The following is an 11039-nucleotide window of genomic DNA, read 5'->3' on the forward strand; positions in this document are numbered from 1 at the left end:
GCCTGTCAAAATAAAGCCTGCCTTGTAGCCCCATCCAGTGGTGAAAGCTAAAACTGCAAAAACACAAAACAGCCCTTTTTAAATTTCAAGACATGTTTGCATGGCATTAGTGTGAATTCAATTATCAGGTTCATGCATATAAATATTCATAGTCTGTATATGATAAACGCATAATTACATTTTATACACAAATATTAATTCAAACAGGATAGTAATTTATTTGGTAAAACAGGAGACAGGAGTTTTACTTTTTGCTTTTTGTTACTGCCTTTGTTTCTGTTCTAAATTCATTAAAAATTCATATCCAAAACCAATTAATACTATTGCTGGCTTTAACTGGTATTTCACCCCTTAACACCTCAGGCAAATTATGGAATAAAAATATGAAATCAAGCTCAGGGTCGAGGTAATTTGTAGTATTAATTTATTAGCCAGAACAGAATAATGTGGGCATGTTTAGTAGATTTGTACAATGCAGACGATACAAGCCAGCAGAACAGTATAGAAATCAAAAGAGTACATATTAAACTTTAGATGAGCAAAGGTCGCAAATAAAAGCGGATTACAGGTCTATGAGAAGCATGTTTTTTTTTACTTCACTTGTGCCCTAATACTTATGGTTGCTCAAGATAAATAAAAGTGGAATTTAGTAAGATAAAAAAAATTGTACAGGAGTAAAATAGATGTGACATTTACCAGTTACATGCCCTTTTGTACAGTACTAGTGTCGATAGCAATAACAACAGATATGTTTTAAGTGCAAAGGTGGAGAGTATGTGGAACACCTCCAGTTTACTCCAGCTTTAACACCACGTTTCTATTTTGATCTGTGGTATTTAAAGAAGGGACTTTTAGAATACAGATGCTTATAGGTAGATTACTTTCAGTACAAAATGGTGTTCGCAGTTTAAATATTTATTTTAAGGATGTTTTGAATAAGATAGTGTTGCAACAAAATTCATACAGTCTTAACCACATCAATACTGAACAACTGTGATAAGCCACATGATAAGTGATACAGCTGCGAATATGTGGGATCGGAAACTGACTATTTCTGAAATGAAAGGTTTTTTTTGGAGTGAGTACATTCCGTCTTCAGCTCTGACAGCTCTAGCATGAGACTAGCTTAAAGGCTCGTCTTAAGGAGAAGTAGTACATAGAAACGAGCACATCCTAGCTGTTTACAGAAAAGAGATGTGTTACTAGAGACCAGACTGAAATGAGCCGTGTCAGAACTGAAGAAGCTACTTGGATGAGCAGCAAAAACATACAATGCAATAATTCAACCTTCTATTTCTGTAGGCTCTAGCTGGATGACACATTTCTGAAACGCGTTATTTTAGTTTGATAAGATCCTACTTTGACAGTGCGTTGGAGTATGTTGTTTATGGAGCAAGCGGCCCCAGTCTTAGCTCTACATGATGAGTTAGCCAAATGGCCTCTGCCTGGGCGTCCCCTCCCTCGTCGCTCGGCCTGATGGGAGCCGCCAGGTTACGGAAGTCGTGCCGGATTTTAAATGAAACAGTGACATCTCCGTCCTCTTCCTTCTGAGGGATCACTTTGATGAAGAAACCAATCTTGTTGGATTTCCTGAAGGCAACAATACTGGAGGAGGAGATGGAGATGGGGTTAGGAGTGAGCAGTCTATTAAAACCATGTTGTGTGTAAATGTGTGTAAATGTCTGTGTATTTTTGTGCTTACTCCGGGTCATCCTGGAAGTCTTGAGGCTCAGCTAGTTCATCATACTCTGCAGCAGCATCCTTCCCGGCCAAAACCAACTCCTTGCTGGGCACCATGACCTAAAGAAACAATAGAGGCACTGACTTTTAGTGCACCTGTGGAGAGGGTTCGGAGCGCCACAGTATAAAACAATGCTGGTGCTGCACAGTAATTTTAGTCCTAACTAGACTATTAGTGTTAAAAGCCTATAGCATGGTACTGTATCTGTATGCATGCCAATGAAATGACCACACTAAACCAATTTACTAGTTTTACCTGGTTAAGTTACACCACTGAGTAAAGTACTGTACTCAATTGGATACTTTTTACATCACTACATTTGAGAGCAGGTCTCTACTTTTTACTCCACAAAATTTTTAAACAGGACTGAAAAGTGAATTTTTTTTTTTTATTATTGTTTGAGACCTGCTGAAAAGGCTGAGGAGCTCATTTTTTTTTATCAAGTTTCTAATTTGAACAAACTAAGATATACAAATAAAAGCTAGAAAAAAACAAACTATTGATTCAGTTGTTTCTGTTGAACAAACTTCAGCACAAATCTTTATCAGTCTCACTACATATGAAGTTTTATTAGATCTCAAAATCTGCACTAAATACTTTTACTTTTTAGGCAAGGCAAGTTTATTTGTATAGCACAATTTGTACACAAAGGAATTCAAAGTGCTTTACAGAATAAGAAAGATATTAAAATCACAATACAAACAAATGAAAACAAACAGTCACAAATAATCATCATAAAATTGACAGGAGAAAAGTGCAGAATAAAGCCTTTCAGTCATATGCACAGCTAAACAGAACTGTTTTGAGCCTGGATTTAAACATTGTCAAAGTAGAGGCCTGTCTCACATCTTCAGTAAGAATGTTCCAGGTTTTAGCTGCATAAAACTGAAACACTGATTCAACATGTTTAGTCCTGACTCTGAGGACTTCAGGCCTCCTGTTGGTGCCCAGAGTGTGAGCTGGTTCATATGGCACTAACATGTCAGAGATGTACTTTGATGCTAGGCCATGGAGAGACTTGTGCACAAGCAGAGCTGCTTTAAAGTCTATTTTCTGAGCCACAGGAAGCCAGTGTAGATATATGTACTTTGTAGGCTTTAGAGAGAGAGACTGGAGGTGACTGCTGACACTTTCTCTTTGTTTCTCTGGGCCAAAGACTATGACTTCAGTCTTGTCTGAGTTTAGCTGGAGAAAGTTGTTTTGCATCCACACAGTGATCTGTTGGATGCAGTGGCAGAGTGAATCCACTAGTCCATATTCACCTGCTGCAGTGAAACATAGATCTGAGTATCATCTGCATAGTTGTGTTAGGACACATTATTGCTGTGTATTAACTGGCCTAACGGCAGCATGTAGAGATTGAACAACAGGGGTCCCAGGATTAACCCCAGGATCACCCCACAGGTCAGGGACATTTTCAGGTTTCAACAAAGTACTCCCTGTTTTCTAAATAGGCCTTGAACCAGTTTAGTGCAGTACCAGAGATGCTCACCTAGTCCTCTAGTCTCTGTAAGAGGATCCCATGATCCACAGTGTCAAAGACAGCACTCAGATCTAACAGGATCAAGACTTTGCCTGAATCAATGTTCTAGCAGATGTCATTTGTCACCTTGATAAGAGCAGTCTCTGTGCTGTGGTGGGGTCTAAAACCTGACTGGAAAACATCAAATGAATTGTCAATTTAGAGAAAGTTAATAAGCTGTTCGTAAATGACTTTTTCAAGGACTAAAAACAGCAGATTTGAGATTGGTCGGTAATTGTTCAGTATTCTGGCATCAAGACTGCTCTTCTTCTTTAGGAGAGGCTTGATAACTGCAGTTTTCTTGTTCCAGATCTAACTGACATGTTAATTATGGAAGTGGTGATATAAATTGTTGAGCACAGACTTTAGAAATTTAGTGGGTAAATCATTGAGGCAGCATGTAGAAGAACTCAGAGCTGACTCACTTTGCACCTGTAACTGACAAAACTGTCCAAGAGATCGTCACCAGTCTAAGTGTCACGGTCCCCGCAGAGGTGTTATTTGCATTGTAGAAGTTGCATTTTTACCTTTTAAATACATTTTTAAACACGTACTTCAAAACTTTTACTTAAGTAAAAGTATCACATGAAACATCTACTTGAGTATTTGTTTTACTCCAGTGTCTGTACCTTTACTTAACTAACAAAATTGAGTACTTCTTCCATCACTGAATAACGTAGGATAAGAAGAACTAACAGCTATTGTGAAAATTAAACCTGGAAAAAAGAAAGCTAAACAAAAGCAGAATTGAGAAATGAAAATGTACAAATCTCTCTAATGGCTTTGACAGTGTGCATCTGGCAGACTGAGGATTAGTTCATTTCTATTGACACAGATACTAAGGCTGTTATTATTGTAGTGCTAATTTGGGGTTTATTAAGTTTGCGTCACAGCTGTTTCTTGTCGTCTTTGCACAGTTTAAAGGAAACAAAACTCTCTAAACATGAATCTCCTTGACAATTTAATAGTAATAACTCTAGAGAGGATTAAAGAAAAGAGCTGACTGATGACAATTCATATCATTATAATTTTTGCAAAGAAGTGCTTTTCACAGTTTAAACATCAAGAAGACACTGCGTCTATAAGCCTCATACCTAATCAAACTAAAGTCGCTCACAATGCAAATGATTGAATTACGGCAGATTAATTTTACACTCGTTCCTAGCACTTTAAATCCCCAGAGCCACACCAGCGACAGTTTTTTTGACACTTGGTTAATGTCATTGGCAGCCATTTTACAGATCTAATGAGCACAGTGTTCCCCATGTAATGAATGTTCTTCTCACTGCGGCCATAGAAGCAGCAGGTGTCATCAGGTTTAAGACGCAAGACACTAAGACAACTGCACTGGTGGTGTTTATTATGTGCTGTTTATTATGTGCTGTTTATCATGTGCTGTTTTGTTTGTTTGTTTTTTTTATGAAGAATGCCTTATACAGATTTAAGTATTCTGCATAAGCATCATGTATCTATCGCAGTGGTCGAATGTAACAAAGTAGTAAAGTACTGTACTTCAAGTAAAAAATGCAGGTATCTGTACTTTGCTTAAGTAGATTTTAAAACGGTGGATACTTTTACTTTACTTTTACTTCTCTACATCTGAGAGCAGTATCTGTACTTTCTACTCCACCACATTTTTTAACTGGATTGAAAAGTAAAAATATTTGAGTTTGAGACCTGCTGAAAATTCTGAGGGTTTATTTTGAATACATTCATAATCTGAGCAAACAAAGATATACAAACAAAATATTCAATTGTTTCTGCTGAACAAAATTCAGCACAAATAGTTATTAAAATCACTACATGTGAAGCCTTATACTATTTCTTTATACTGTTTAAGTACATTTTTAATAGTACTTTAATACTTTTAAGTAGATTTTTTCGTGTGATACTTTTACTTGAGTATTTTTTGCCCTGGTATCTGTACTTTTACTTAAGTAACAACATCGAAGACATTTCTTCCACCATTGATCCATAGTATGCATGTGGCCAATGTCCTTCACAACAATCACAGTTTCATACTTCGTTGTGTAATCAGTCCAGTCTTTAAATTACAGGTGTTGGAGTGACACTATAAGCAGAACAGTCCACTAATCTAAACTGTAAAATAGAGCACTTGCGTTGCAAAAATGTTCCCTTCATATTTTTATTTGTATTTATTTTATATTATTTATTTTACATTTTTTAAAAGGTGCACAATGTAACTTTTCTAGTGTGGGGTCCGCAACCCGGCTTATATCAATGGAGATGCTATCGCTTTCCTGTATTGTTCCACAGTACATTACAATATATATACATACGTAACAATACAATACAATGCATACTGTTGAAAAAAGCCAGATGGATGACTTAAATGCCAAAATGGGGAACATTCCAATCCATGGAACACAGTAACATCTCCATGTAGACAAGCAGGTGGCAAACCCAGCACTAGAAAGGCTACATAATGCACCTTTAAGAGTAGTTTTCATAAGAGATGAACAACAACTTTGATATTGTCCACTCTCACCTCCACTTCACTGTAGTAAGAACAGACTGATAAAACCCATCCAAGCATACCTACATGTTCTTCACAATGGCCTCCAGGTGATTGAACTGATCAAGCAGAATAACAACACTACATACAGTCCTGCACACTCCACTTGGCCATAATGTGAATAGAAATGGGTCATGAAGATGCTGTGCTATGGCCAGGGGCGCTTTCTCACTCTGATCTGGGACATCATCAGTGAAGGCCCAAGAAGACAAACAGCCATAGACACGGGGGGGGTAGACTGTCCACTGGGAAGGGACAGTTTGAGTTGTGCGTTTGACGACTCACATGTAGAGCTGCTCACATTTGTCAAAGTGAGCAGCTATAAAAGGTCAGGGAGCCCACAGGGAGTACAGACATGAAGGTAATGTACTCCAGCCAGGTGCTCTCTTGTAACCTGTGATAAATAGGGCTGCGACTAAAGAGTATTTTATCAGTTGGCCATTTGTGTTTGATTAGTTTACTAGTCAAATGATTATTTGTTCTGTACATTAAGATTTTTGTAAATAAACGTTAGCCATGCTTCTAGATAAACATTTATGAATATAAATATGTATTATAGATAAGAGCAGATCCTCTCAGTTTTTAATGCAGTTTAAGACTAGACTGAAAATGCACCTCTTCTCCCTGACGTTTAATTCTAGTTAGACAGGATATCTTGGTGTTTTATTGTTCTTTGCCTTTGTATCGTATTATCTATATATTTTAGGGTTTTTTTGTTTACTTTTTATGTGAAGCGCTATGGGCAGCTTAAGTTGTATTTAAATGTGCAATATAAATAACACAGAATTGAAAGAAATGTTTGGCCTGTGTTTTAGAGTCTGTATGGTGCAGAGCAAGGTAAATTAAAATAGTAAACAATTATTTATATTATTTTGTTTAGTTGGGTTACTCTGACTAACTGTAGTAGACTTAAAGCAAATGGACCTCTTAATATACAACTACACCTATTAACTTCTGTTACTACTACCATTTGGTTTTTCAAGTTTTTATGTTCACACTATTATTCAGTTACTGTGTCCAATAATTTCCCTAATTTCCCAATGATAAATAAAATGTGTTTTGAATACAGCCATTGTCAGTATGCTAAATACATGAATAGATATGAAGAGTAACCAAGGTAACAGTAGATCTGGCAAGCTGTTTCCTAAAATATTGTTAGAAGATGCCATTCAGGAAACAACTCAAAGCTGTCACTAAACAGAAGATTTATTGGTACACAAAGGCCTCGTGTGTCGGTTGAGGTTTAAAAAGTGAACAGGATTGTAAACAAACCTTAGCCGTGCTGTTGATGTCATCGGGATCGTCATCTTCACAAGATGCCAAAGTCACATGGGTGATGTTCTCCACTGGGTTGGTCAGCGTTAGCAGCACTTGACTCTCCTAAACAGAAAACCAAATATCATTTATTTACTATTTTAGTTTGGAGTTCTATTAGTCCTTGTCTTGACCATTCATAACCTCATAACACATTAGATTTGTTGGTCAGACTTACTTTCATGTATCGGAGATTTGGAATGGACATAATTCGCACTTCAGGGATATAACTCCTGCAAATAAAATTCAAAGAATAAAACCATCTTCATTCATTCAGTCTGAGACAAAAGTGCTTTCTAAAGGCAAGGTGGAAATGAAAAGAAAACATCAAATGAATAAATAATAATAAACAAACACAAACTTTTGCTGCAATTCAATTTAAACTACTGTGAAAAGTATTTCTAGAAGGCAATTATTAAGGCATAAAAAGCAAAACAAAAGCTTTCATTTATTAAAGCCGCATGAATAATTATTATAATATATGCTTGTGCTAAGGCTCAGCTAGTATTACACTTTACAGACTTAATCCAATTACAAGTAGTAGAGGCTTCTGGCAAAATATAATTAATAAAAATGATTTATTTATCAAAGTCAGACTTTCAGAGTCTGTTCAATACTTACACAGCCACCAGCTGAATTTTAAACTTGATAGAAGTCGGGTTGAACTCTGGCTTGCTCAGGTTGTGCTCACATTTCTAGAAGAGATTTGAGAGACAGGAACAATTAGGCTGTTCATATAAATAACTCTTCTAATGCCAATCAAAATAGATTTCAGAGTAGATTTCTGCTACTTACACAGAGCATACATTTCAAGTCTAATGTAAATCAAATATAAAATTCAGCTCATTTAAACATAACTGCCATTGTATTCCTTAAAAACAACATACGTCACATGTCAGTGATTGCTGGTTTCATCAAAACAGCATGATTAAGTTGTGTTAGACTTATGTTATACTTTGAAAATGTATCTAAATAAAGATAAATATAATATTTAAAAAAAATTGTTTTGAAAGAAAAATACATGAGTCAGACTTTCCCACAAGGGTCTCCTGATACAATGAGGGAACCAGCAATTTTGGCAAATTTATGGCAAAACAATTGTTGCCTGTAAGAACAAATAAATGTAAACTTCTATATGATTCAAATATATGAAGGAAAAAGTATCAGATTAGACATGAAGGTGTCATAGTCCCCTCCACTAAAAATAAGAGACACTACATGATTCTTCAGGGATTTAGACTGAAGGGTACTGACCCTGCAGCGTAAAGAGCGCTTCATGAGCAGGTGCTTGTGTCTGGGGTGGAGCTGAGAGGCGTTCGCAGGCTGAAAGTCTGGCTGCAGGAGACGCTGCCTCAAAGTGGTCACTATGATGATCAGCACAAGCACAGATGCATTATACATACTGATAATCAGTATACATTGATCACAAAACAGATGACTAGCTCACCCTCCGGAAGATTGACAGGTCGAGTGTAACAATCTTCAGGAAGAGGCTCCACTTCATCAAGGGCCTGGGCCGGTTCAATGGTGATCTCCTTCTGGTCCTCCCCCTCTTTAATACTGTTTAAACATACAATAGAAAGACAAAAAGACAACTTACTTGATACTAGATAACAGATATTAAATCATTTTGATGACTAGCAACTCTCCCAGTTTAAAAAACCTAAGATATAAATACATAAAAATGTATCATAGAGGTTCTGACTTGTGCACACTGAAACATGAAATCATTAAAAATATAAATCAGTTTGTAGTCCAAGCCTTTATCATACAAAAAGAGTACTCACGAAAGGCCAGCTAGACTAGAAAGAGGTCCTCCAGGTCTTTGCCTTTGCAGTCTAGTTCCAAGTCCATATTTTTCCTGCAGAAGTTAGAAATAAACTCAAAAATCATGACATCACGTATGACACAATTCTCTATAGACTTACATCAAGTTAATATATAGATAAATGCCATCAAAAATAAAGAAAGATTGTGTTTAAGACAAAACATGTCTGAGGATAGATCATCCACAAATCCACTAATCTGTGGATGAGAGAAGGAGAGGAGTTCACCCCACAGTTGAGATTCTGGTTTTAATTAGGGTTAAAGGCATCTTGATCTGTAACAGAGTCTTAAGTGTAGAGTTTCTCCTCTGCTTCTGACCCACATAAAGGCTCCTATTGTGAGCAGCTCTAAAACTAATTTACTCAAGGAGACATTCATGTGATCTGTGAGGTCACTATGAGATTAAAAAGAAAAACAACTACTGTTTTAATTGGACTACCTTTAGAAAAAGTGGAACTCACCACCACATGAATAGTGTGTTGCTGGTAGGATACAAAAGTTAACAGGCAAAAGGAGAGAAAAAAGAAACAGGTGAAACCAAGCCATTACAAAAACATTAGTGGTACTTCATGCAACAGCAACAGAAAATGCATCAGTGATGGCGAACGGCACACAGTACTAAATCAGGCAAAACGCAGTTTGTTCATTCCTGTGGATGCAGAATATCAGAGTGACTTTTTGGAGAAAAGTCTATTTTCTGTTGCATCCAGAACAAACCAAACTTCAGCAAAATGTATACAGACAAATTGTTTTATGCAACTCCCTGATAGCTGTTAGATAAAAATGCTCAACATGTTGAAAAGTACCCACAGATTACTTAGAAAAAACAGATTACTACAGTCCCAGATCATTTTTGCAGATGTTTTGTTTGAGAACAGGTTTACCGAAAAAGCCAGTGGCATCCCTTGTCTTCTCCTTGCCATTTTCTTTCTATCCCTCTCCTGTTTTTCTCGGTGAGCTAGTGGTTGGTAATATTCAATAAGCTTGTTGATCTGCAAGAAAAAAAAAAAAAAAAACACATTTACAATACAATAATTGTTGTTATGTTATATTATATTATATAAAGAGATAAACAACAGACATAATGACAATGCAAAACAGGAAAACAATATTTCATAACCATTTGATGTATTTTACGTGTTAAGTTTGTTGTAGAGCATAACAAAAGGCTTATCGCTGAAGACAAAAAATTAAATCCTAAAGCATGTGAGCAACTCATGAAAGGCCACAGGGCAGAACTTACTCGCTGAGTGTGTGGGTTTTCTGGTTCTTGCCACCCACCACTTGCTGCAAAGACAAAAATGTTAGTTTTACTTATTTAATACTTTATACTTTCTGATATTATTTTTTGATAAAATCAGCACAAACCAACTGATTTATCCGCCATTCCCACATCTCTGGAGGTCCAGCGGCAGAACCCACAGGCCAAATAATAGGCCTTCTTCATGGTGGTTTTAGTTGGGTCATCTGGCAGAGGCGCTGGGATGTTTGTGGCTCGAGTGGACAGGGTGTGCATGCAGCAGGGGCAGTCAAAACAGTTAGCACACCTATATGCAGATATTCATTTAAATACAGGTCAGATTCTTAATTAGAACAATACATAAATGTACAAATGCATGCACACATGTCTTTCACCTGTTCTTTTTAAGCTTAGCCTCTGCTGATGGCATGTTTTCTAAGCAGCTTGGGCAATAGTGGGAGTCCACCTAAGATGCACAAATGGATGAATGAAATTAAACAATAGACATGACAATAGTGCTTGATATATTAATAAAGGTATCCAGTTCACCACTGGAAGTTCAAGAGCTCATTTTAATGTATGAAATGTTCCTACTAAGAGTCAGAAAACCCAAAGCTATGGGTGTGGTACGATAATAATATGAGAGGGCTAAAACAGGATGAACTCAATGCTAAACATGGCGCTGAACGTTTGCTGAAATGCTTATTGTTTGCCTCATAATCAATAAATCGGTATTAGGTCATCAAATTATTTTATGAAAGCATTTTTTGTTGACTATATCCAAAATGGGTGTAAATGCTAATCATTGAGGATTTACGGAAGTTAGCTTCTTCAACTAGCCAATAATATTTAGAGTTTG

The 11039-nt window shown here is 36.7% G+C and overlaps 1 protein-coding gene across 2 annotated transcripts in view; it reads right to left on the reverse strand.

Moving 5' to 3' along the window:
• Positions 1–407: 407 nt before the first annotated feature.
• The window catches only part of dctn4 (dynactin 4), a 44006-nt gene continuing 33374 nt past the window's right edge, over positions 408–11039 (reverse strand). The window contains exons 3-15 of one of the 2 annotated variants that reach the window (XM_033974210.2): positions 10576–10646; positions 10309–10487; positions 10184–10227; positions 9825–9932; positions 9402–9422; positions 8901–8974; positions 8561–8673; positions 8368–8477; positions 7735–7808; positions 7292–7346; positions 7072–7179; positions 1703–1800; positions 408–1605 (exon numbers count right to left, since the gene is read on the reverse strand). In XM_033974210.2, the coding sequence (XP_033830101.1) occupies positions 1386–1605; positions 1703–1800; positions 7072–7179; positions 7292–7346; positions 7735–7808; positions 8368–8477; positions 8561–8673; positions 8901–8974; positions 9402–9422; positions 9825–9932; positions 10184–10227; positions 10309–10487; positions 10576–10646 (1275 nt within the window). In that variant the 3' untranslated portion in view covers positions 408–1385. The remainder of the gene's footprint in view (positions 1606–1702; positions 1801–7071; positions 7180–7291; positions 7347–7734; positions 7809–8367; positions 8478–8560; positions 8674–8900; positions 8975–9401; positions 9423–9824; positions 9933–10183; positions 10228–10308; positions 10488–10575; positions 10647–11039) is intronic. The other variant, XM_033974211.2, reaches the window with a different exon arrangement.

The sequence above is a fragment of the Periophthalmus magnuspinnatus genome, chromosome 10 (genome assembly GCF_009829125.3).
Source record: "Periophthalmus magnuspinnatus isolate fPerMag1 chromosome 10, fPerMag1.2.pri, whole genome shotgun sequence".
Classification (NCBI taxonomy): domain Eukaryota; kingdom Metazoa; phylum Chordata; class Actinopteri; order Gobiiformes; family Gobiidae; genus Periophthalmus; species Periophthalmus magnuspinnatus.